We start from the raw sequence: 27,615 nt of genomic DNA, 5'->3' as shown, positions 1-27,615 counted from the left end.
AAATAAGTAAAACACTTAAAAAAAAAAAAGGGTGAAAGAACAAGTCTCTCCATTCAAGGAGTTTTTATTTCTACAGAAGTTCATATGTCCTCAAGAAACTGTCAGATCAGGATGAATGTACTATGGCCCACAAGGGAGGTATTAACTGCTACAGTGGTGCAAAGGCTATGATAACAAAGGAAACTTTCCATATCCCCAGAAGAGAACTGAAATCACTTTCAGTTGGCAGAAATCAGAAAATGCTTATAGAGGAGACCTAAGGTATTTATTTTTTAAATTAAATTAAATTAGATAAAATTTAATAAACATTAAATTCAAGAGTGGGAGCTATGTCTGAGTCCTCCTTTTACCCCCAATATCTAGAACCAGAGCCCAGAACATGGTAGTCATTTAATTACTCAACACATATTTGTTGAGCTGACCCTGAATAATTGAAGTAAACCCGAAACAACTAGTAGGACTTCAGTTAAATAAGACTGGGACACAGAGCAGTTCTTTCCAAAGAAAAGAAGCATACAGCATGAGCAAAATAAGAGAAGAGGAAAATGGTAGCAGGGAGTAATCCATCCTAATTTGGATGAATTGAAGTTTTCACAGAAGAGGTTATTTGAAAGTTTAATGATTTTATGTGAGACACATAAGTTTTAGTATCGCGGTTAAAGCTGGAGTCCAATATCAGGGAGATGTACCCAAGAAGGTGGTGAGGGAGTACAGCAATCAGGGTGGACTCTTTGTTTCAGACTTCTGGCTTAATGGAGGCTGAATGAAACTGGGCAAAGACAGAATTTTTAGATTAGAGAGAGCACATTTGTAGGGAGAGAGAAGGAAAGATTCAGATACAAGCGGGAAAGAAGGCAAGTTAGATGGGGCAGGAACTCCTAGGACAAATGAGGGCACAGGATCAAAACTGAAGAAGAGGTCCAGGGCTGGATAGACATAAGCCTCATCTTGGCTTTGCTATTAGCCATTTAATTTAATTTGAGGCAAGTCACTTAATTCTCTGAGTTTGTTCTCTCACCTGTAAAATAGAGATGAAGCTTAAATCATCAGCATATGGTATGTAAATAAAACAACTTTTGTTAAATACCTGACATACATAGTATGCCACTATAAGAATAAGTGTTCTTGGGGCACCTGGGTGGCACAGTCGGTTAAGCGTCCGACTTCAGCCGGGTCACGATCTTGCGGTCCGTGAGTTCGAGCCCCGCGTCGGGCTCTGGGCTGATGGCTCAGAGCCTGGAGCCTGTTTCCGATTCTGTGTCTCCCTCTCTCTCTGCCCCTCCCCCGTTCATGCTCTGTCTCTCTCTGTCCCAAAAATAAATAAACGTTGAAAAAAAATTTTTTTTAAAAAAGAATAAGTGTTCTTTGTGGAATCATAGACGACGTATCTACTCATAGAGTATATGAACATATATCAGTGTTTTGGTTTCCTGGGACTTCTATAACAAAGTACCACAAACTGGATGGCTTAAAACAACAGATATTTATTATCTCAACATTCAAGAGGCCTTGGCATTCCTTGGCTTATAGCAGCATAAATCCCATCTCTGCCTCTGTTGCAACATGGCCTTCTCCCTGTATGTCCTTGTGTGTTCTTGTGTCTCTTCTCCTTTTTCTTATAAGAACACCAGTCATATTGGATTTCGAGCCCACCCTATTCCAGTATGATCTCAGCCTTAACTAATTACACGTGCAAAGACCCTATTTTCAAACAAGGTCACGTTCTGAGGTTCCAGGTTGACATGAATTTTGAGGGGTCGCTATTCAATCCAGTACAAGAAGTATATTCCTAACTTACCCTTACTTTCATAATGGTTTCAACAGACTATTATCATAACTAGGATCTGGGCCTTAGAGGGGAGGAAAGCAAAATGGCTGAGGGCTCTGTTCATGAAATTTGAATTCCATCCCTTCCTCTTCCAGGTTATACAGCTTTGGAAGCCACACCCTCTTTAGTTGATAGTTTTCTCATCTGGTAAACCTGAACTAGTACTTCTGAGTGTTTGGGGAGGATTATGTGAAGTAAAATAGGCAATGCCTTTAGCCTGGTACCTGGCCCAGAGGGACAGTGCTTGGCTCACTCAAAAGAGCCCGACTTGTGCTCTAGGGTGAAGTGGAGGTTTTGGTTCACATAAACAAAGAGGATCCATCTTTTTTCATTTAGTTGCCGACTAAAATCACTGCTTGCAGAGCCACTTGCATTGTTTTGATTGATCATTTTGCTACTGAGATTTCCCCATGTCTTGTTGTTCAAGACCAACGTGAATGATTTACCACTACTGGTCACTTGCATTCCATAGAAATGCTGGACCATGTGTCATCGTCCTTCAGTGTCTAGTATTTCAGTTTGCCCATCAACCTTTTTAAAATTTTTAAAAAATGTTTATTATGTTTGGGAGAGAGAGACAGACAGAGCATGAGTGGAGGAGGGGCAGAGAGAGAGGGAGACATAGAATAAACAAAGCATAGACATAGACAAAGGGAGACATAGACAAAGCAGGCTCCAGACTGAGCTGTCAGTACAGAGTCTGATGCGGGGTTCAAACTCACGAACCAGGAGATCATGACCTGAGCCGAAGTCAGACGCTTAACCAGCTGAGCCACCCAGGCGTCCCTGCCCATTGGCTTTATAATATTTTATTGCTGTCCTCCAAATAACAGCTGCTTAATATAACCACCACCATCATCTTCTACTTCCTTAAGTTGTTTTGGAAAGAATACTATTTAAGTATATAAACAAATAGCGTCTTAAGTTTTGTAAATGTAAGATATTCTCTTGTTAAACTTTTATAACTCTTACAGGTAGAAAAGCTGATCTTTTATATCAATTTTTTTAAATGAGAAAATTGAGGGCCCCTGGGTAGCTCAGTAGGTTAGACAGCTGACTCTTGATTTTGGCTCAGGTCATGATCTCGTGGTTTGTGGGATCAGCCCTGCTTGGGGTTCTTTCTCTCTCCCCCTCTCTCTACCCCAGCTCTCTCTCAAGATAAAGAAACTTTAAAACAATTTAAAAAATAAATGAAATGAGAAAATTGATGTTGAAAGTAGTTACATGATAAATACAACACTTTGTTGTATCCTGATTGATGAAGATGTCACATAACTATATCCTCCACAGGTATATATCTTGGGTTATATTGGCCATATTCTAGGAGTTGGTTGTTTATCATCTGATAATGACATACAAAAAATTGTAGTCAATATATTCAGTCTGTGGTAGTCACTATTTTATCCTAAAGAAAAATCACTATTATACCTTTGAATATACTTAAAACATGGCATGAAGTTATATTGTCAAAATCTATATTGGTTTCCTGTTGGTTTGCTTGATTTAACACTCAATTTTGTTAGTTTGTGTCTTCCAATATACTATACTGAGAAGCTTGAAGAACTAACGATTTGAACAAGCCCTTTGCTACTCATGATGCACTTTTATTTTTTACTTTTTTAAAAATTTATTTTCTTTTAATTTTTAAAAATATTTATTTTAGAGAGAGAGAGAGGGAGGGAGGGCGAGAACAAGTAGGGGAGGGGCAGAGAGAGAGGGAAACAGAATCCCAAGCAGGCTCTGCACTGCAAAGTTAGACAACATGGGTCTCGAATCCACAAACTATGAATGATCTGAGCTGAAGTCAGACACTCAACCCACTGAACCACCTAGGCACCGTTGAGTTTATTTATTTTCAGGTAATCTCTACACCCAGCAAGGGGCTTGAACTTACAACCCTAAGATCAAGAATCACATACTCTTCTGATTGAGCCAGTTAGGGACCCTGATGCAGTTTTTTTCTTTTTCTTTTTTAAGTTTATTTATTTTGAGAAAGAGAGAGTGCAAGCAAGGAAGGGGAAGAGAGAGGGAGAGACAGAATCCCAAGCAGACACCTCATTGTCAGCGCAGAGCCTGATGTGGGGTTGGAACTCATGAACTGTAAGATCATGACCTGAGCCGAGATCAAGAGTCAGACGCTTAACTGACTGAGCCACCCAGGCACCCCTAAAGATTTATTTTTCTTTTTTTAATGTTTATTTATTTTTGAGAGAGAGAGAGAGAGAGAGCGAGAGAGAGAGCATGCAAGTGTGGGAGGGGCAGAGAGAGAGACAGAGGATCCAAGTGGCCCAATGTGGGGCTCCAACCAGGAACTCTGAGATCATGACCTGAGGACGAAGTCAGGCTCAACTAACTGAGCCACCCAGGCATCACTTGATACATTTTTATATCATGAATCCAAACTCCTTAATTTCCTGATTTTGTGGAGCGACGTACAAATACAGCCCAGTAATGTAGTACTATGTTTCCAATCCCCAAATGGGCAAATAATCTTTCGTCTGAAGGACTACTGTATACTATTGCCTGTTATAAAGTGCATGCATAATTAGGCAGGCAGGGAATTTTCCAGACTGACTTGCAAAACTAAGACAAATTATGCATTAATATCAAATCTCTGAGAGTACCAACTGCCGAAACCCAGAGAAGTAAAATGCAGCAGAATGCCCTGTAGTTCGTTTGTAGCAAGTTGTATATGCTCTAGATTTGGTATTTTGGCTCTACTTGTATTCCAGAGTGTATCTATACTTTCTTTTTGGTTCACTTCACAGAGAGTACAGTGATTTCCATTTATAACAGCTACATATGACAAGGAAGTGCTTAAAAAGGTCTCAGTGCACATGTGCAAGAGACAACACTAAACTGTTTCTGTCTTCTGAATTCAGCGGGAGATGAAGTGAGAACTTTTTTCTCCGTGTTTCATTTCTGTCTGTGCTATGTTAGCCTGGTATTCCACCACATATAATTTTTTTTTTTTTTTTTTAACAGAGCACAGATTTCATGAGTTTGTGGCTTTTTAAAAAAAAATCCTGGATGGTATCGCAGATGAAAGTGATCCCCATTACTTTTTAAATATCACTTTGCAAAATAAAAATGCAACCATTTTTGAGATTTATTTTGAAACATCCTAAAACCCCAGGAATGTCTGGTGATAGAAACCTATATGGATTAAGCAATTTAGAGATTTGGAGTAAATAGGCACCACTCGGCGGTGGGTTTGGTAAAGAGAAAGCATTTCAGCACATGTTCTGCCACAAAGTATTTGGGAGTCTTAAGTCCGAGCTTCAGAATTCCTTCTGAAAAGGACAAAAGAGAGACTTCCTGTCATTTTGATTGGTTTCTGCATGTGGGACCAATATGGGCAATGCAAAGTTTAAACAGATGCAAATGGTGAGGGGTGGCGGCAAAGCCTTGACTTGTTTTACATATTTCTCCACATCCAGATCGAAGTCAGTCTCTCCTAGGAACTTCCACGGCGGACTTCCACTAAATTACAGCACGCTTGAATGGTTTATTTCACCAATATTTGCTTATGGAAATAAAGGGGAGTGACGGGGGAGGGGGGAAGGAGAGGAGTGGAGGAGGGGTTTGAGACCGAGGGAGGCTCGACCACAGCACCAGTAACCTTGTCTGATGTGATCATTAACCTTTCTGGAAAATGCAGCTGGCAGTTCTCTGAGGCTCGTCATTAGAATGTGAGGAAAGCCACACAGATATTGCCCAGACTATTCAAAGATTGTTTGGTTTACACTGAGAGCTATTGCTCCGCTTCCGTGCGGCAGAAAAATGAGGTTGCAACAATTCTTTTGTGTTTTTTTTATTTTTGTGATGAGTCTTCTTCTTATCAACGGACAGAGACCAGGTAGGACTTTGGTACATTTGTACCGAGTAACTTGTTTATGCCTCTTTGGGTTCGTGGGTCTGAGCATGATTACGTCCTGTTGAAAATCACTTAGGTGTGCTTAGAGGTATTGGGGGTAAATGGGTTGGTTGGCTTTCGGAAGTATGTCATCTATCCTTTCAGATCTATTATTTGTATATTTTTAAAAGTTGATGGATTTTAAAATGATAAATATTTTGCCACTGTTTTTCTAAATTCAGAGAAAATTGATTACTAAATTATTTTAGATATGTTGTCCTTACAAGTAAAAAGAAATAGAACCGTTTGTTCTACTGATTACAGAGGTTAACAAACTTACAGATTTTGGGGTAAAATACAAACTCCAAAGCAGTTTATTGGAAGAACATATTGCTGATTAGAGTGGGGCATCGTTAACAACTTGATTTAACAACATGAACACCATGTGACAAAATACAGATAAAATCTTGTAACAGGTTATTATAGCTTTTATTTTTGGTTATATAATTCGATGTCTCGCTTAAAAAATGAAAGTTTTAGTATTATTGTGCTTATAGAGCCAAAAATGTGAAAAATATTTATGGTCAAGGTAATATTAATTTACTTGACACATTTTTCAAAGATAGTATCTGTTGTGGTTTTAGCCAACAGGAATTTAGTAAGTAGAGTTATTCTCATGTGCTTTTACTTCAAAACCAAATATCTAAGATTTCAAAGCACTGACGTGTAAAAAAAAAAAAAGTTTTCTTATTCAGGAAAGAGAAAACCCAAATTTAAATAGAAAGGTGGTAATATCCATTCCAAATATGTTAGATTGTTTGGGTGGCAATGTACTTCTCCATTTAGAGCAGACAATGGTGCATAACTGGTTAAAAATTCAGTCTCTGCCTTTTAGTTAAACAGAAGTTTGATCACTGAGGTTATTTCAGATGACGTCCCCTGGTTTGCCCTTTTACATAAATAAGAGAAAATTTCCAAGTCAGCAATTCAGAAAGCAGTTGACCCCTTCTTCCAATTTATAGCAATTGCTAATCAAACTGTTCTGAACTACAGAATACCTTGGACAATGTTCTTGTAAAATACCTGTGATTAACTCACTACATAAGATGAAAGATCCAGAAGCATTTAGGAAGAAGTCCTGTAGAAGGAGGAGGTTATGACTGCTACATCCTGCTATTAACATGCACTGTTAGGAAAATGCTTTTGGTTTTTGCGTCACGTTAATTTGTACGTCACGATCACATCGGAGCAAGTAGCAAATACTCACAATTTAGTTTGGATCCAAAACATTCCCTTACATTCTCCAGATTAAATAACAGTTCATTTTCTGAAAAATGCTCCTAATATTTCCTTTTTCCACCCCCCCCCCCTCAGCTAATTTGGCGTTGAGAAGAAAATTGCACAGACACAACTGCCTTCAGAGGAGATGTATGCCACTCCATTCACGGGTGCCCTTCCCCTGAGGTATTTCTGATAGGAAATTGTTTTACTGAATTTAGGCAATGTTCCAGATGAGATATATCAAAGAAAGTTTATTTATATTTTGTAATATGTGATAATACTTTTAAGGTGATATCAGTTCGAGGGATGCATACTAACAAATGAAACAGTGAATAATATTGTAGGAAAATCTTGATAATTTTTGATTCTGAGAGATAGTTGTATGGGTATTAATACTACTGTTTGTGTTTAACACTTTCATAACTAAAAAATCACATACCAGGAGAACATAATTTTGAGAGTATCTTTAAACATGTGTTTTGAAAAACACTGAAGAGCTCTGTATGTTCTCCAGAACAAGCACATTTCCCACCAAGACCACTGAATCCTTGAAAGCATTTGGACATATTTGTCCAACGACACCATGCAAATGACATCCTATCCTTGATATTCTAATAATGTATTAAAATAGTTTATTTTTCTTGACAATATATCTTTTAATGCATAAAATCAATTTAATATTAATAGCATGGCAGTTTTCCAGCCTTACTCATAGAATTGGTCTTGATAGTTGTTGCATCTTTAAGGATAAATTCTGAATAGAATTTTGCTCCTCTCCCCTCTTTTTTTTTCCACATTCACTGAAAGGCCAGTGATATTCTACCACCACCACCATTAACACTGCTTGAATCAATTAACTTCAAACACTGCCCAAGTTTGTATTTCTTCATACTAAAAAATAAATGACTTGGCGTTGTAATTATTTTAAGCTCTTTAATTCTTGTAAAAACATCTCATCCTTGAAAAAAATGCCGTAGAAATATCCCTCAGCTGGTTGACATACACAGGCAATTGTTAAATTAGCTTATTCAGTTGGTCTGTAGACTGTAGTGTTTATGGCACTATTCATTCATTCAGAGGAAAGAATGGTTGCCATGCCTATTGTTTAATACATGCTTTTCAGACCTGGTGAACGTCCTGTAGTAACACAGTAAATGAAGGAAGAGCAATTCAGTAATCACTTGTCAAGCAGTCTAAGACAAAAAGCCAAATTCTCTACACCTGTATCTGTAACAAATGAACCTTTGCTATCAAAATATGAAAAATAGCTTTGGTGGAGACATCCAGAAAGATACAGTAAGAAATTCCTGAGAAGCCAATTAATAGGGACTAAAACATGCTTTAAAAGGATTTTCTATGCTAACAAATCCTTTGGCGTGTGTCACTAATGCATTTCAGTCTCATATACAAATAGTGGTAAAATCTGTGCTTAGGAGGAGTGGAGAAGTTCAAGACTTTCCCAGCACTCCCCCACAAATAACAAAGAGGAGAGGAGGAGGTTCACAGTAGCAAGAGAATTCCTGCATATATAGGGAAAGATACCTTGCATAACGCAAATAAAAGCCCTCAGTTAGCCACAGGTTGTATCAGCTTTCTCCACAAACCACCTGCCGTAAAAGCTAGGGTTGCAAGTAAACAAATAGAGTAATGAAATTTGAATTCTCAAAGCTAAGGAAAATTTTGATCTATAAACCAAATTTATAAACCAAAGGGAAATTTAAATACAAGCCACGTAAACCATTTACTAACAGCAATCCTTTACAAAATTTGGCTGATAGCGGGGCGCCTGGGTGGCGCAGTCGGTTAAGCGTCCGACTTCAGCCAGGTTACGATCTCACGGTCCATGAGTTCTAGCCCCGCGTCAGGCTCTGGGCTGATGGCTCAGAACCTGGAGCCTGTTTCCGATTCTGTGTCTCCCTCTCTCTCTGCCCCTCCCCCGTTCATGCTCTGTCTCTCTCTGTCCCAAAAATAAATAAAAAAAAAAAACGTTAAAAAAAAAAAAAATTTGGCTGATAGCTGTAAAGAACTGCTTAGGTTACGGCATCCATTTTGTCCGTGTTTAGACTAGTCCTACATTCCAGTTACATGTTCTTTGAAGAATGTATAAAACTCCCATTTTTAAATCCAGAGATAGCGTAAGAGCCAATGCAGGATAAATATTAAGATAATTTTTCAAGATCTTGCTTAATGAGTACTATAGTAATGGGGTGCCTGGGCGGCTCAGTCGGTTGAGCATCCGAATTCGGCTCAGGTCATGATCTCACGGTTTGTGGGTTCGAGCCTTGCGTTGGCTCTGTGCTGACAGATCGGAGGATGGAGCCTGCTTCGGATTCTGTGTCTCATTCTCTCTCTGCCCCTCCCCAACTTGTGCCCTGTCTCTCTCTGTCTCTTAAAAATAAATAAAAATGTAAAAAAAAAAAAAAAAAAAACTTTAAAAACTGAGTGCTATTATAACAAATGCTACCTTCAAATATGAAAGCATAGTTCTCATTGTCCTAAAGTTTGCATATTTTTTAGTATGTCCTGCAACATAACTTGAGAACCAAGTAAATCACTATAGACTTAAGTAGCAGCACTTTAAGGCAGAACCTCCCTTTTATTTATCCCCCTCTGTTTTCTGCATGTGTTGTTTGTTTATTATTTCTTTATTTACTTACTATTTTTTATATTTTGTGTAAGCTCTATGCCCATCGTGGGGCTTGAATTCACCACCCCGAGATCAAGAGTTGCCTGCTCTACTGACTGAGCCAGCCAGGCGTACCTGTTTTCTGTATGTTTTAGATAAAAATCACACATTTGATTTGATTCAGTTAGGGACATGTAAGACTGTAAAAGGATAGGTAAAGTAAGCAGTTAACTTTGGAAATTTTCCAGATTAACCTTTTAAAGTAGTTTAGACTTTTAGCTCCTATAATCGGAATGCACTATTATCTTTACTTTGTCAATTTCACCAGCTCCTGGAGTCCTCTCAGTGATCCTCAGTGACATTTCATAACTTGCACAATTGAGTAATTAAATTTTTTTAATGTTTTATTATTTAATTTTTGAGAGAGAGAGACAAACAGAGCATGAGCAGGGGAGGGACAGAGAGAGACACACACACACAATCCGAAGCAGGTTCCAGGCTCTGAGCTGTCAGCACAGAGCCCGATGCAGGGGTCGAACCCACAAACTGAGATCATGACCTGAGCCAAAGTCAGATGCTTAACCGACTGAGCCACCTAGGCGCCCCCAATTGAGTTAATTAAATAGAAAAATCTGTGCTGTGTAAAATTCATTCTCTTGAGAATTATTTTTTCTTGCTGAAGTATGTTGGCATCACATTCAGTCCTAAGTGAATTAGAGTTGAGGAAAACAAGAGAAAGGGTGTCAGGAAATCAACTTTGCAGGTTAATGTGAGAGCTTTAGAGTGGAAAATGAGGTAGGTAGGACCTTTAGATTCTAATGATTTTCCTCTTCCAAGCATAAAATCTACATACATACATATTCTAGCTTTTTTTTTTTTTTTTTTTAAAGTAATCCCTGGGAGCCTGGTTGGCTCAGTCAGTTAAGCAACTTGGTTTCAGCTCAGGTTGTGATCTCATGGTTCCTGAGTTTGAGCCCCACATCCGCCTATGTTCTGGCAGCATGGAACCTATTTGGGTTTCTCTCTTTCTCTCTCTCTCTGTTCCTCCCCCACTCTCTCTCTCTCTCTCTCTCTCAAAATAAATAACTAAACTTTTTTTTTTTTAATTTTTTTTTTCAACGTTTATTTATTTTTGGGACAGAGAGAGACAGAGCATGAACGGGGGAGGGGCAGAGAGAGAGGGAGACACAGAATCGGAAACAGGCTCCAGGCTCTGAGCCATCAGCCCAGAGCCTGACGCGGGGCTCGAACTCATGGACCGCGAGATCGTGACCTGGCTGAAGTCGGATGCTTAACCGACTGCGCCACCCAGGCGCCCCTCAAAATAAATAACTAAACTTTTAAAAAAATAATAATAATCTCTAGCCCAACATAGGGGTCAAACTCACAACCCCAAGATCAAGAGTTAGATGCTCCACTGAGCCAGCGAAGTGCTCCTATCTAGCTTTTTAGTAATAATTGTGGCATGTGTTCATGGTGTAAAATCTTTTCCTAACAGTATGAAAGAATGTAAAGTCAAAGGTGAGTCTCCCAGTCATGTCCCCGAGGCAATGGCTATGAAAAGATTTTGGTAAAGGTACATTTTAAAAATATTTCTTTATTTATTTTGAGAGAGAGAAAACGCAAGCAGGGGAGGGACAGAGAGAGAGAGGGAGAGAGAGAATCCCAAACAGAGAGGGAGAGAGAGAATCTGCGCTGACAGCACAGAGCCTGATGGGGGTCTTGATCTCAGGAACTGTGAGATCGTGACCTGAGCCGAGATCAACAGTCAGACACTTAACCGACTGAGCCACCCAGGCACCCTGGTAAAGGTACATTCTAATACATTATTTTAAGTTGAGACAAGCTAATACTCTCGTATCACTCTTGGTGACCATTCAAAATGTTAAGTACTTCTAGTTCTCTATTTCCTGCCTTATTCTTACCCCCTCAAAGTTACGGGCTTCTGACTCCTTTGACCAAATCTCTAGCCATGCCTGCCAACTCTTTCTGCAATTGTCCTGTTTATTGTCTTGGCCCTGCTCACTCCGTGCTGACTCTTGGGCTGAACTGAAAGCCAACTGTCTTCAGCACAGAATCTCTACTTTTGTGGAGCACTTTATCTACAACGTTAGCAAGACTTTATGGGAAAAGCTTCCTTTTTTTAAGTTTTCAACTTAATTTTCTTACTAATGCGTACACCCAACTTGGGGCTTAAACTCACGACCCCAAGATCAAGAGTCACTCTTCCAACTGAGCCAGCCAGGCGCCCCTGGGAAAAACTCTTCAGCTTACTCTTAGGTACCTCTGACTCCCATTCAGCTCTATTTAAACCTCTAGTTTCCTTGAACTTCTTAACCTTTTCCAACTAACAACAAGAGATTTCTCTTCCCAGAGAAAATGGAGATCTTCAAGCTTTAAAATCAGACTCTGCCCTCAAGCTACAAACATTTACATCTGCTATACTTCTATTTTCCCTTTGGAGTCTTTTATTAAGAGGTTCCTCTCCTGGGTATGCTTAATCTCTCTACATCTCAAGAAACTGATCTAACCGTTACTTGCTTTCTACAGATTGTTCAATATATCAAAGCTGATCTATTTCACCTTTTAAAATGAGGAAAACAGGTGCACCACTGACTCCACGGTGGTCTTTAGTGACTAGCCCATGTTCTTCTCTACATAGCCAAATTTCTTAAAAAGATGGCTATTTCCTTTCCTCCCATCTACTTCAATACAGTGCTCCCACTACATTCAGGGAAAGATCCCCAGTGACTTTCTTTTCAATCCAGTGAACACATTTTGGTTCTGGTCTCAGCTATCTTGCTATAGGTCAAATAGTGAATGGATTTTCCCTGGTTTCAATGCTCCTTTTTGATTACTAATCTCTGAAACAAATCACTATTCCTTTCAGGACATGTATAGGGTGGCCAGTTGCCTACTTGGAATCACCTTAGCTGTTCTAAGTCACTTCAAGTTCATGTCTGCAGTGCATTTGCAAATCTCTAGCATGGCTTCTGCACAGCTTATCACTGTAACTCAGTTCTCTGTTCCAATATCATGGTTGTTATCAGGAAGAACTTCCCTGATCCTTCATTTTAAAGAGCAATACCAAAGTAAACTCTTACTATAAAAAAGCAGTACCTCATTCTACCCAAGATACTTCTATTTCCCTTTTCCTGGTTTGTTTCACTCCGTAACACCTAGTGCCATCTGACATAACATATATTTATCTTGTTATTGTTTAGTTAGTATCTGCCTCTCTTCATTAGAATGTAATTTCCATAAAAAACAGGGACTTTGTTTTGATCACAGCTATATGCCCAGTGATTCTAATAAGCTCCACAGAAATATCTGATGAATGAATGCATACTTAAAAGTAAACTCTTCAATTCTTCCCACTCAGATATTTCTCCTGTGTTCTGAGAATTTGGAGAATTGTAGAGCTATCATATATTAGATGTTTGTTATGTATCAAGCACTGTGCTATGAAATATACAATTTACTGTCTCACTGTAGATTTTTGAGCTGGTGCCCTATATTCAGTTCTATTTGGTTTCCCAGGTCATTGCAATTAATGTACGATATACATTTATAGGGTCAGTCATTTCTACCTTGTCCCAGGTCAGTCATTTCTACCTTGAAATATTTTTCAACGTTTATTTATTTTTGGGACAGAGAGAGACAGAGCATGAACGGGGGAGGGGCAGAGAGAGAGGGAGACACAGAATCGGAAACAGGCTCCAGGCTCTGAGCCATCAGCCCAGAGCCTGACGCGGGGCTCGAACTCACGGACCGCGAGATCCTGACCTGGCTGAAGTCGGCCGCTTAACCGACTGCGCCACCCAGGCGCCCCATCTACCTTGAAATATTTTTAAAAATCTGCTCCCTCCTTTTCATCTCTGTTACCATTATCTTAGTACCTGTTACATCTATCCAGCATGACTTCAACTCCTTAACTAATCACTGCTCCAGTTCTGATTCTGGAAAATCCATTTTTTCTTTTATCACCCGATCTTTCTAAAGTGTAAATCCTATCATGTCACATCTTGATTAAGATTCTTAACTATCCCTGTAGCCTTCAGGATGGTGAGAACTCCCATAATTTAACAAACAACACTTTACAAAATATACCTCTCCGGCATCATCTGTCATCTCCTCTCTCCTTCCCTCTTCTAAAGGGGATAAGAAAGAATCAAGACTGGCTTGCATGGATTCAGGCTCTGGCCACAAGCTCGTTCAGTGGTCATTGGTAAGTCACTTGTCCCCTCTAAGCCTCCCTCCACTTCCAGACATTTAAGATGGAGCTAGTAATGGTATTAACTTTGCCCTACCTACCATACCTCGCACATGGCAACTGCTAAATCGACAGTAGCTAGAGTTACTATTATTGTTATTTTAATGTTTATTTATTTTTGAGAAAGAGAGAGAGCGCAAGGGAGGGAGGGGCAGAGAGACAGTGAGACAGAAGATCCGAAGCAGGCTCTGTGCTAACAGAGAGCCTGATGCAAATCTCCAGCTCACAAACCAAACCGAGAGATCATGACCTGAACTGTTCAGATGCATAACTGACTGAGCCACCCAGGTGCCCCTAGAATTATTATTATTAATGTTACTTTAAAATTAGTCAAGGGGCGCCTGGGTGGCGCAGTCGGTTAAGTGTCTGACTTCAGCCAGGTCACGATCTCACGGTCCGTGAGTTCGAGCCCCGCGTCGGGCTCTGGGCTGATGGCTCAGAGCCTGGAGCCTGTTTCCGATTCTGTGTCTCCCTCTCTCTCTGCCCCTCCCCCGTTCATGCTCTGTCTCTCTCTGTCCCAAAAATAAATAAACGTTGAAAAAAAAATTAAAATAAAATAAAATAAAATAAAATTAGTCAATTCTTCACCTCTTGGCGAACTCTCAAGGTATACGTCTGCCTGCAATGGCCTTTCTTTACTCTTTTCCTCGCTAATTTTTTTTTAAGATTTATTTATTTAAATAATCTCTACCCTCAATGTGGGGCTCGAACTCACAGCCCTGAGATCAAGATTCGCATGCTCTACTAAGCCAGCCAGGCACCCCTTTTCTTCACTATTCATCCTTCAAGAAACCTTTCCTGAGTGTAATACAAATTGTATTAGATGTCTACATTTTGCTCTCAACCTATTTGAGTAATTCTGTCAAAGTACTTGACTCACTGCACCTTGTTAACTGGCAGACTCCTCCCTTCCTTCCTCCACATGGTGTAAATTCCCTGAAGGCAGAATGTGGGTGTTCTGACATTGTTAAATTAAAATTTGTTAAAGCGGAGCACCTAGTACAGAACAATGAGCCAGGTAAGCCTTAGTTCAAAAGCTGACCTAAGATAAATTGAAATAGAGATGTTTATCACTCCTGGGTCCTGGAGGAAGTACACAGCCTGCCTAGAGGGGCCACATGGGGCGGGGCGGGGGTCAAGGGAGAATGCAGACCTAGAGCACATGCCTTATTAGGGACTGTGGGAATGCTTTTGGGTTCTTGGGCTGGGGTCTCATTGATCAATTCAAACCAAAAGAGCAGGGGGGGTTGGATGGGGGATGGAGGTGGAGGGTGGCCCCACGGAGGTTCTTATCTAAGGGGTACTTAAGATAATACAGGCCCTGGGAGGCAAGGGAGATTTGATCACAAGGGCTGTTGGGGAAGTGATATCAGAAGCTTGTATTTGCTCGTGACTCTGTGGCTGCTATCCATATGAGCCTGCGGGAGGGGCTTAAGTGTCCCGGCAAGGCCCCTTCAGGCCACTTAGCCACACAAAATGGATGCCGAGAAGCAGTAGCAGGGAGTGGCTCGGTTAACCTCTCAACAGTGGGTTGTATTGATCTTTGTAACATTAGCTGATGAAAAAGTGTCCCGAATACAGCAGGCACTCCATAAATGTTGCTGAGAGAAATGAAATGAAACTTTTAGTTATTATCTTAGCATTTAAGACTTACCTATAATGAGAGGGGCGCCTGGGTGGCGCAGTCGGTTAAGCGTCCGACTTCAGCCAGGTCACGATCTCGCGGTCCGGGAGTTCGAGCCCCGTGTCGGGCTCTGGGCTGATGGCTCAGAGACTGGAGCCTGTTTCCGGTTCTGTGTCTCCCTCTCTCTCTGCCCCTCTCCCATTCATGCTCTGTCTCTCTCTGTCCCAAAAATAAATAAACGTTGAAAAAAAAAATTAAAAAAAAAAAAAAAGACTTACCTATAATGAGACCCAACACACATTTTCAGGAAATAACTGAACAGTAACTGCCGGACTGAATTCTGATTTTCTCTCTCTGTGCTGGAAGTGTTTCTACTCCTAGGAATTGTTTCCCTCATCTCATTAAGTTCAAAACCTTCCCCTCCCAAAGGGATCTCTTCCAAATGCCATTTTTTTTTTTTAATTTTTTTTAACGTTTGTTTATTTTTTGAGACAGAGAGAGACAGAGCATGAACAAGGGAGGGTCAGAGAGAGAGGGAGACACAGAATCCAAAACAGTCTCCAGGCTCTGAGCTGTCGGCACAGAGCCCGATGTGGGGCTCGAACTCACAGACCGCCAGATACGACCTGAGCCGGGGTCAAACGCTCAACCAACTGAGCCACCCAGGCGCCCCACAAATTCCATTTTCTTTAAAATGCGGCCCACACCCTCATCCACTTAGCTTAAAATTACCTTCCACTCTCTCAACAATTACAGCATTTTTAGAAGTATTATTTTCAAAGCTATCATATTCTACTGTATTTTGCCAGATTTTTATCAGTATTGGAATGTCAGCTCCTTGAAAGGCAAGATCTGGCCCCTAAACCTTAAGAGTATAAACCTTTACAATGTGTGAATGGCCCTAAATGTAGGGGATTTCTGCACGGATGATGACATATGTAGTATCTCTTACTTGAAACTAAATGAAAATCTTAAAAAAAAATTTTTTTTAAACCTAAATGAAATATAGAAAATTACTGTTTTCTCAGTTAATTATAGTCCATTGTCCAGAAACCATGCTCCGAGAAAATCCCTAATGTTGCTTAGTGATAAAAATAAAACTTTTCTGTAAAAATCATGCCTTAATGATAATATATAAAAAAAATATAATACATACTGAACATATAAATCTAGAAACTGTAGTTATGTTATAGATGATGTATTATAATAAATATTCCCCTACCAAAATGTGTATATGATAGACTAAAGCCTAATTTCAGAGTTTTTTTTTTCACTTTGGGAACCGATTTATTGTTACAAAGTGTATAATAATTATTTCTGCAGATATGTACTTAAAGTACTCTATCATGTTCAGACATCTAAAATATCTTTGTAACACATCTTTTGCCTTAATTTGTTCTCAGAGATGTATTCAATTTAGTGATCTACTGATATCTGGTGAACTTTATTATTACATACCAGTAACATTTGAAAAATATTATTCTTCGATAACAGCAAGTGAGTATTTGTTGCTATTTGGGTGACGAGAAGAACAAAATCACTTACTGTTAACTATTGCAATACATTTCACCCTTGGATGTATTTTTTTTTTACTTTTATTTTTTTTTATAGTGGTGTGGTGAGGCGCCTGGATGGCTCAGTTGGTTAAGTGTCCGACTCTTGATTTTGGCTCAGGTCATGATCTCACGGTTTGTGAGTTCAAGCCATTTGAGCCCAGTTGCTACAGAGGTTATGGTTTGACTTCCTGCTTTGGTTGCTGTAGAGTTTGTGGTTCAGAGTTCTATTTTAACATATGGCCATTGTCCATTTGTGTGTTCAGTCTCTCAGTTCCAAAGTTATTTCATCTCCAGTTCACACCACCCAAGTGTATTACTGTCTGCCTTGCACCAGCCTCCTCATATCTACTTTTGCTTCTCTTTTATCCATTCTTCATATTATCGCTTCATACCACTCAAGATCCTTTAGCAATTTTTTTAAATAGTATTTTTTAATATTTATTTGAGAGAGAGAGCAGGTAGGGGTGGGGCAAAGAGAGAGGGAGAAAGAATCTTAAGCAGGCTCCATGCTCACCTCCCCATAAAGATAGACTCATACATCTTAGCAGGTACTCCTCGTTTCTCCCCAGCTTTCTAATCCCACACAGCTACTAACCTATTTTTTTCTTCTTTTTTTTAAATTTTTTTTTTAACGTTTATTTAGTTCTGAGAGACAGAGATAGAGCGTGGGGGGTGCAGGGAGAGAGGGAGACACAGAATCTGAAGTAGGCTCCAGGCTCTGAGCTGTCAGCACAGAGCCCAACACAGAGCCCGACACGGGGCTCGAACTCACGAACTGTGAGATCATGACCTGAGCCAAAGTCGGATGCTTAACCGACTGAGCCACCCAGGCACCCCTAACCTACTTTCATCTTACAGATTTGCTTACAGATCTGGAAATTTTATATACTTTTATATATATAATTTTTTCTTTTGTGATTGGCTTATTTCATTTAGCCTAATGTTTGCAAGACCCATCCATATAGTATCAGGTATCAGTACTCCATTCTTTTTTAATGATTAAATAAAATTCCATTCTATAGAAAAATCACATTTTGTTTATTTTCACTATGTGGTTATTAGGAATAATTCTGTTCTGAACATTTGTTTATAATTTTTTTTTAAGTTTATTTAGTTTGAGACAGAGCACAAGCAGGGGAGAAGCAGAGAGAGGGACAGGGAGAGAGAATCTCAAGCAGGCTCTCTACTGTTAGTACAGAGCCTGCTTCAGATCCTCTGTCTCTTTCTCTCCCCCTCCCCTGCTCACGCTCTCTCTCTCAAAAATTAATAAACATTAAAATTGTTGTTGTTGTTGTTTGAGAGGCACCTGGGTGGCTCAGTCAGTTAAACATCCAACTCTTGATTTTGACTCAGGTCATGATCTCATGGTTCACGAGTCTGAGCCCCATGTTTGAGCCCCATGTTGGGCTCTGCACTTTTAGTGCAGATTGGGATTCTGTCTCCCTCTTTCTCTGCCCCTCCCCTGTTCAAAACTATATAAAACAAGGGTGCCTGGGTGGCTCAGTGGATTAAGCGTCCAGCTCTTGGTTTCAAATCAGGTCACCATCTCACAGATGGGGAGTTCAAGCCCCATACGGGGCTCTGTGCTGACAGCACAGAACTTGCTTGGGATTCTGTCTCCCTCTCTCTCTTCCCCTTCCCTGCTCGCTCTCTGTCTCATTCTTTCAAAAATAAATAAATAAGCATTTAAAAATAAATAAAACATTAAAAAAATTTTGTTTGAACATATGCTTTCGATTCTCTAGAGTATATACTTAAGAGTGAAATTGCTGGTTATATGGTTATTCTATGTTTAACTTATTGAAGAACTGCCAAACTGTTTTCCATAGTGGCTGCAGCATTTTGCATTTTACATTCCTACCAGGAGTATATAAGTGTTCCAATTTCTCTGCATCCTCACCAACACTTTTTATTATAACCTTCCTAGAGGTTGGTACGGTAGTCCCCCCTCGTCCACGATTTTGCTGCCCGTGGTTTGAGTTACTTGTAGTCAGCTGTGTTTCAGAAGCAGATGATCCTCCTTCTGACCTATCTTCAGGTCAACAGTTGCGTAACACGATATCCTAATGCCTACATCATTCACCACACTTCATCTCATCACGTAGACATTTTATCATCCCACGTTGCCACAAGAAAGGGTGAGTATAGTATAATTAGATATTTTGAGAAAAGAGAGACCACATTCACATAACTTTTATTACAGCTTATTATTATAATTGTTCTATTTTGTTACTAGTTCTTGTTAATCTCTTACTGTGCCTAATTTATAAACTAAATTTTATCACAGATATGTGTGAATAGGAAAAAACATCGTATATACAGGATTTGGTGCTATCCATGGTTTCGGGTATTCACTGGGGGGTCTTGGAATGTATCCTTTGGGATAAGAGGAGAGTACTGTATCTATCTCATGGTGATTTTGATTTGCATTTCCCTAATGACTCATGATGTTGAGAATCTTTTCATGTGCTTACTGGCCACTTGTTTATCTTTGGAGAAACGACTCTTTAAATCCATTGCCCGTTTTTCTTTTTTTTTTTTTATTAAAAAAATTTTTTTTTTCAACGTTTATTTTATTTTTGGGACAGAGAGAGACAGAGCATGAACGGGGGAGGGGCAGAGAGAGAGGGAGACACAGAATCGGAAACAGGCTCCAGGCTCTGAGCCATCAGCCCAGAGCCTGACGCGGGGCTCGAACTCACGGACCGCGAGATCGTGACCTGGCTGAAGTCGGACGCTTAACCGACTGCGCCACCCACGCGCCCCCATTGCCCGTTTTTCAATTGGCTTGTATTTTTTATTGTTGAGTTGTAGGAATTCTTTATATTTTGAATACAAGGCCCATATTAGAGATGTGATTTGCAATTATTTTCTTCCATTCTATGGGTTGTCTTTTCACTTTCTGGGTGTTCTCCTTGAACACAAAAATTGTTAGTTTTGTTACAATCCAGTTTGTCTATTTTTCCTTTGGTTGCTTGTACTTTAGGCATCAAATTGGCTAATCCAAGGTTACAAATATAATTTACACATATATTTTCTGTAAAAGTTATCTAGTTTTACACTTACATTTATGGCTCTGATCCCTTTATTTTTTTTTTAATTCTTATTTTTATTTATTTAAGTAAACTCTACCCCAACGTGGGGCTCAAACTCACTGTTCCAAGATCAAGAGTTGCACGCTTTATGGACTGGCCCAGCCATGTGTCTCTTATGGTGCATTTTGAGTTAAATTTTATTCATAGTGTGAGGACAGGAGTTCCAGCCTCCTTTTTGTGTAGCTATCCAAATCTAGCACCATTTGTTGAAAACGCTGTTCTTTTCCCCTATTTAATTATGTGGGCACTGTTGTTGAAAATTAATTGTCCATAAATGCCAAGGTTTATTTTTGGACTCTGAGTTCTATTTCATTGATCTAAATGCCATTTCTTGTGCTAATACTGTACTGTCCTGATTATTGTAGTATTATGGCAAGTTTTTAAAAGGCATGTGTGAGCCCTCCAAATTTGTAGTTCTTTAAGATTTTTGGTCATGCTGATTCCCTTGAATTTCTATATGAATTTTAAGATCTGCTTGTCAATTTCTGCAAAGAGCTAGCTGGAATTTGGAATTTGCATAGGGACTGTGTTGAATCTGTTAATCAATATGGGAAATATTGCCATTTGACAATGAAGGTTTCCAATTCAAGAACATGGGGCGTATTTCCATTTAGTCAGGTTTTTTTCAGCAATGTTTTGTAGTTTTCAGAATATAGTTTTACACTTACTTAGTTTAATTTATTCCTAAGTGTTTTATTCTTTTGATGCTATTGTGAATGGAATTTTAATTTTATTTTTGAATTGTTCATTGCTAATGTATAGAAATACAATTTAATTTTTGTGTATTGACCCTATCTCTTGTAAACTTAGTGAAATTCTTAATTCTCATAGGTTTTTTTTTTCATTCATTCTCATAGTTTTTAGTAGACCTGCTATGTATAAGCTCATGTCATCAGCAAATAGATACTTTTACTTCTTTCTTTCTTTTTCATTTTTTTTTCCTTAAGGTTTTATTTTTAAGTAATCTCTACACCCAACATGGGGCTTGAACTCACAACTCCGAGATCAAGAGTCACAGGCTCTACCGTCTAAAGCCATCCAGGCGCCCCTACTTCTTTGCTCATCTGGATGTCTTTTATTTCTTTTCCTTGCCTAATTGCCCTAATTAGAATCTCTAGTACAATGTTGTATAGAAGTGGTGAGAACAGACATCTTTGTCTTAATCCTGATTGTAGATGGAAAGCATTCATTCTTTTACCATTAAGTATGTTAATTGTGGGTCTTTGTAACTGTCCTTTATTAGGTTGAAGAAGTTCCCTTTTATTCTTAGTTTGCTGAGAGTTTTTATGGTGAAGGAGGAGTGTATTTGTTGAGATTATGGTGCATTTTTGTCCTTTATTCTATTGAAATCATGTGTCATATTAAATATTAAATGTTTGGAAGAAAACATATTAAATGTTTGGTAAAATTCACCAGCAAAGCCATCTGGCCTAGGGCTTTTCTTTGTGGGAAATTTTTTAAAAATTGCTGATGTAATTTTTATTTGTTATAAGCCTATTCAGGTCTTTTATTTCTGGGGTGCCTGGCTGGCTCAGTCAGTAGAGCCTGTGACTCTTGATCTTGGGGTTGTAAGCTCGAGCCCCATGTTGGGTACAGAGCTTACATAAAAAAAATTTTTTTTTTTTAAATTTCTTCTTGAGCAATTTTGGTAGCTTGTGTCTTTCTAGGAATTTGTTCGTTTCATCTAAAATATCTAATTTTTTGGCACACAGTCGTTCAGAATATTTCCTTATAATTTTTTAAAACATTTTCTGTAATGTCAACCAACAGTAATGCTTTCTATTTCATTTCTGAGTTTAGGATTTTCAGTCTTTATTCTTGGTCAGTCTAGGTAAAGTTTATCAATTTTGTTGATCTTTTCAAGGGACCAACTTTGGGTACGTTCTTTTTCTTTATAGTTTTTCATTTATTTCTGCTCTCATCCTTACTTTTTTCTTTACTCTGCTTGCTTTACATTTCATTTGCTCTTTTTTCTAGTGTGTTAAGGTGATGAGATTTTTTTTTTTTTTTTTTTTGACAGAAAGGGAGGGCACAAGTGAGTGAGGGGCAGAAAGAGAGGGAGGGGGAGAGAGAGAAGTAGAGCTCACCCGAAGCAGGGCTTGTGTTCGCCTGAAATGGGGCTTGAACTCACCCAAAGCCGGGCTCGTGTTCACCCAATGCGGGGCTCGTGTTCACCCAATGCGGGACGCAGGACTCGAGTTCATGAACTGTGAGATCATGACCTGAGCCAAAGTCAGATGCTTAACTAACTGAGCCACCCAAGTGCTCTGTCTTCTCTTTTCATACAGATGTTTAGTTATAAATTTCCCTCTAAGCATTACTTTAGCTACATCCCATGTTTTCATGTTCATCTCAAAGTATTTTCTTATTTCCTTTGTGATTTCTTCTTTAATGGTTGTTTAGCAATGTGCTGTTTATTTCCACATATTTGTGAATTTTTCGTATTTATTTGCTATTGATTTCTAACTTCATCCTGTTGCTGAATCATCTATTTCTCCTTCTAATTGTGTCAGTTTTTGCTTCATGTATTTTGGGGGCTCTGTTTTTTGGTGCATGTATCTTCATAATTCTTATCTTCCTCAATTGACCCTTTTATCTTTATAAAATGTCTTTGTCTCTAACAACATTTTTTGTCTTACAGTTTATTTTGTCTGACATTAGATACCTACTGCAGCTGTCTTATGGTTGCTGTTTGCCTATCTTTTTCTATCCTTTCACTTTCAACCTATTTGTGACTTTGAATCTGTGTGTCTCTGACACAGAGCATAGAGTTGGATCATGTTTGTTTAGTTTAAATTCAAGTTAGTTAACATGTAATGTAGTATTGGTTTCAGGAATACAGTTTAGTCATTCATCACTTTACATATAACACCCAGGGCTCACCCAACAAACACCCTCCTTAATGCCCAACACCCCTCCAGCAACCCTCAGTTTGCCTCTCTCTCTGTTTTTATCTTATTTTTGCTTCCCTTCCCCTATGTTTATCTGTTTTGTTTCTGTTTGTTTGCTTGTTTTTTTTATTCAGGCTGACAAGATCTGCCTTTTAGATGGCTTGTTTAGTAGATCCACATTTTTTTTAAGTAGGCTTCATGCCCAACATTGGACTTGAACTCAGGACCCTGAGGTCAAGAGTTGCATGCTTTACCGCCTGAGCCAGCCGGTTGCCCCAGATTCACATTTAATGTTATTGATATGATTGGATGTACAGTTGACACTTGAACAACATAGAGGTTAGTAGCACTGACCCCATGGGCAGTCAAAAATTCATGTATAACTTTTGACTCCCCCAAAACTTAACTAATAGCCTACTGTTGATGGGAAGTCTTACTGATAACATAAACAGATGATTAATGTATATTTTTCATGTTATATGTATCATCTAATGTATTTTTTTACAGTAAAATGAGGTAGAGGGATAGATGTTACCAAGAAAATCATAAGGAAGACAAAATACATTTATAGCACCATATCAAAAAAGAATCTGTGTATAAGTGGACCTGTGCAATTAAAATTTGCGTTGTTCAGGGGCGCCTGGGTGGCTCAGTCGGTTAAGCGTCCGACTTCGGCTCGGGTCACGATCTCATGGTCTGTGAGTTCGGGCCCCGCGTCCGGCTCTGGGCTGATGGCTCAGAGCCTGGAGCTTGCTTCTGATTCTGTGTCTCCCTCTCTCTCTGCCCCTCCCCTGTTCATGCTCTGTCTCTCTCTGTCTCAAAAATAAATAAACGTTAAAAAAAAATTAAAAAAAAAAATCTGTGTTGTTCAAGGATCAACTATATATCTATTTTACTTTCTTAGTGGTTGCCCTAGGACTTAAATAATATATATCTGAATTTATCAGAATCTACTTCAGATTATACTATTTTAAGTCCAGTGAGATATAGAAATACCTAGATAGCTATATTCTCTCTTCCCTCTTTTAATTTCAGCATAGTTATTACATCTACATACATTACACATACAACTTTGTTAAAATCACTACTTTCTACAATTTTAGGCCTTTTAAGCCTGAGAGAAGAAAGGAGAGGAAATACCTATTTATAGAGTTGCTGTTATATTAGCCTTCTTATTTACCATTTCCAGTTCTTGTCATTAGTAGATTTTTCTGGGGTCTTATTCTGTTCAGGCTGCTATAACAAAATACCATAGACTAGGGGCTTGTAAACAACAGAAATTTATTTCTCACAGTCGTGGAGGCTGGTTCATAGATGTCCATCTTCTCACATAATGTAAGGGGCTAAGGAGCCCTCTGGATTCTACTTTATAAGGGCACCCACTAATCCCAATCATGAAGGCCCTACCCTTGTGGCTTACTCACCTCCCAAAGGCTCCACCTCCATTACATTGGCAGTTAGGTTTCAACATATGAATTTTGGGGAACACAAACATTCCCTTTAGAGCAGTTGAATTAGTATTGCCCCATTTGCTCTATTCCCTCAGACAATTTCTAGAGACTTTAAATTTCCAGAGACTTTTCTTTTTTTTTTTAATTAAAAAAAAAAGTTTGTTTAATGTTTATTTATTTTTGAGAGAGAGACAGAGAGCAAGCAGGTAAGGGCAGAGAGAGAGAGACACACACACAGAGTCTGAAGCAGGCTCCAGGCTCTGAGCTGTCAGCACAGAGCCTGACGCGGGGCTCGAATTCACAAACCGTGAGATCATGACCCAAGCCAAAGTCAGACGCTCAACCACTGAGCCACCCAGGTGCCCCTAGAGACTTTTCGTTTTAAAGAAAATTTTCACCAGCTAAGCTTGGTTCACTGGGAAGAAGAGCTCCTTATAATATTGCTTAAGAACCCTCAAGGTTATGCATTTCTTTTCTTTTAAGTAAGCTCTACATCCAGCGTGAGGCTTGAACTCACCACCCCCGAAATCAGTAGTTGCTGGATTTACTGATTGAGCCAGCCAAGCACTTCTGATCTATGCATATTTTAAACATGGATACCTAGTGGTTAATTGCTCTCTAGAAAAACTACACCACTGGGGCACCTGGGTGGCTCAGTTGGTTCAGCTCAGGTCATGATCTCAGTTGGTGGGTTCAAGCCCCACATCTGTGCTGACAGCTCAGAGCCTGGAGCCTGTTTTGGATTCTGTCTCTCTCTCTCTCTCTTTCTTTCACTCTCACTCTCTGTCTCAAAAATAAACATTAAAAAAATGGAGGGGGGCACGGGGGTGGCTCAGTTGGTTAAGCATCTCACTTTGGCTCAGGTCATGATCTCATGGTGTGAGTTCGAGCCCCGCACCGGGGTCTGTGCTGACAGCTCGGAGCCTGGAGCCTGCTTCAGAATCTGTTGTCTCCCTCTCTCTCTGCCCCTCTCCTGCTTGCATTCTGTCTCTGTATCTGTCTCTCTGTCTCTCTCTCGCAAAAATAAGTAAACATTAAAAAGAATTTTAAAAAAAGAAAAAGAAAAGCTACATCACCTTACATTTTCAATAGCAGGTTGTGAGAATGCTTATTCCCCACACTTTTGCCAACACTAGGTGTTATTAAAGTTTTTAATCTTTGCTAATCTGATAAGCAAAATACCCATCTTATTTTTATGTTCAAAATTTAGGCAGTCTGAGGTGATTTCTAGAAGAGGCATACCTGCATCTTTTCACTGCTGAATTGTTTTTGCCATCCCATCATGACTGTCAGGAAAGGGAAATGTTAAGTACATGGAAGCTTCCAAAAATGAAGCAAAGGGCTGCCTTCACGTCTTCGGGAGGGAGACAAAACAAATTGCTTAGGAAACCTTGATACCAGTGATTGTCTTCTTGTAAAAGATCCATTTTCTCTTAAAAAAAAAAAAAGTTAATATGTTGCTCTACCATATAGTTAAAACTTATTGCTAAGTACTAATTATTAAATAGTTTCACAACATTAAAGGATTCCTAGGGACCATTTTATCTGTTAAAATACCTCAAATTAAGATATTGGTTCTGGGGGCGCCTGGCTAGTTCAGTTGGTGGAGCGTGTGACTCTTGGTCTTGGGGTTGTGAGTTCAAGCCCCAGGTGGGGTGTGGAGCCTACTTGATAAAAGATACTGGCTCTGGTATGTTTTTGTTGACCTCCAAATTAAACTATCTTAGCCGGTATAAATATCAGGAATCAAAATCCAAAATATTAAGGAAAATAAACTATCTTAGCTGGTATAAATATGAGGAATCAAAATCCAAAAATATTAAGAAAATTGAGCAAATAGGTGAAAAATAATTTAGTGAAAAAATCCCTTTAATAACATGAATTCAGGCCTTTGAAGAAATATGGGTGCTATTTTCATATTGAAAGGTAAGAAAATACAAAGTTGCTTTCAGCACTGAAAAACCTTGTTAAGTTTTTAAAACTCATTATCTATTAAAAAAATTAAGCATGGGTAAATTAGTCTGCTGGATAGCATTTCTTTTTATAATGTGTTTCTTTCTTATTTGTCTCCCCGATATAGATCTTAAGCTAACTTCACCTGGTCTGCCAGAAGAGGAGTGAATAAAAGATACCCACCCACACCATAGTGTGATTGCTTAGAAGTTCCTGTACAAAAAGGAATCATTTGAAAGCACCTGCGATGGTTTCTTAGTTTTACAGGATTCTCTTTTTCCTGGTTTCTCTTTAGAGGGGAAAATAACATAAATTCAAAAACAATTCCAATCCGAAGCACAGTTATTTGCTTCTATAACAAAATCTCTCATCTTTTTCTGTATATTACTATTCTTAGATGAGTTAAAAAGAAATATACTTTTTAATGTCTTAGAACTCTGTAATAATAAAAGGTACAAGAATTAAAATTTTTCTTTCATATTCCTATAATTCTCCAAAATTAAAATAAGTGTTTATATGTTTGAGTGATTTTTTCCAAAAGTGCTAAATCTGAAATAAAATGCATTGGTCATTTGGCTTTACAGAATAGGGATAAATTAATTGGTTCATCGATTCTTTATAGAGAGAGACTAAGAAAGAAGCTACAGACTGCTACCAATTTTAAATTATAGGCTTTAATGCTTATGAAAGTATTTTTTATTTTAAATAATATTCATAAAGTTGTAAAGAAAGTTTTAAAAACTAACTGAAATGATCATTTCTGAATCTATTTCTCATTATGTAATTATAAGAAGCCAATGTTTGATTTCCTTTGAAGTTCTGTTAGATCTTTCCAAGTTGTTAGATACACTCTTAATTTGTATTCATTGAAAAGATCACTCAATTCCATAAGGTTTTTATTTTATTGTAAGTTAATTCCAGGTATGAAATTTACAAATTCTTTTCTTGATTAGAAATTTTGCTTTGTAAACATTATAGAGTAGGAGAAGCCATAAGCCATTAACCCTTATTTTGCTAAAATAAATTTGGGATTGGTATACTCTAAAGAATTTGAGACAGAAATTCTGAAATCACAGTTTGTCTCCCTTTCACAGTTTATTAATGGCATCTTTTGGGATGAAAAGTGTTTATAGAAAGAACTGTAACTAACTTTAAACACTAAAGATGTTTTATGAAATGTG

At 38.7% G+C, this 27,615-nt stretch overlaps 1 protein-coding gene across 2 annotated transcripts; it reads left to right on the top strand.

Moving 5' to 3' along the window:
* The first annotated feature begins 5,408 nt into the window (after positions 1-5,408).
* Positions 5,409-27,615, top strand: APELA (apelin receptor early endogenous ligand). 2 transcript variants are annotated; one of them, XR_006295030.1, is made up of 4 exons: positions 5,409-5,687; positions 7,059-7,148; positions 13,749-13,819; positions 26,562-27,615. XR_006295030.1 is itself a non-coding variant. In XM_043566148.1 (3 exons), the coding sequence occupies exons 1-2, from the start codon at positions 5,612-5,614 to the stop codon at positions 7,145-7,147; spliced, it is 165 nt and encodes a 54-aa protein (XP_043422083.1). In that variant the 5' UTR covers positions 5,421-5,611; the 3' UTR covers position 7,148; positions 26,562-27,615. The 2 variants fall into 2 exon arrangements, 1 of the variants encoding a protein (XP_043422083.1); XM_043566148.1 differs by lacking the exon at positions 13,749-13,819 and having other exon boundaries at positions 5,421-5,687.

This window comes from Prionailurus bengalensis, chromosome B1 (genome assembly GCF_016509475.1).
Source record: "Prionailurus bengalensis isolate Pbe53 chromosome B1, Fcat_Pben_1.1_paternal_pri, whole genome shotgun sequence".
NCBI classification, from domain to species: Eukaryota; Metazoa; Chordata; class Mammalia; order Carnivora; family Felidae; genus Prionailurus; species Prionailurus bengalensis.
This window is presented reverse-complemented; position numbering and strand designations above follow the sequence as displayed.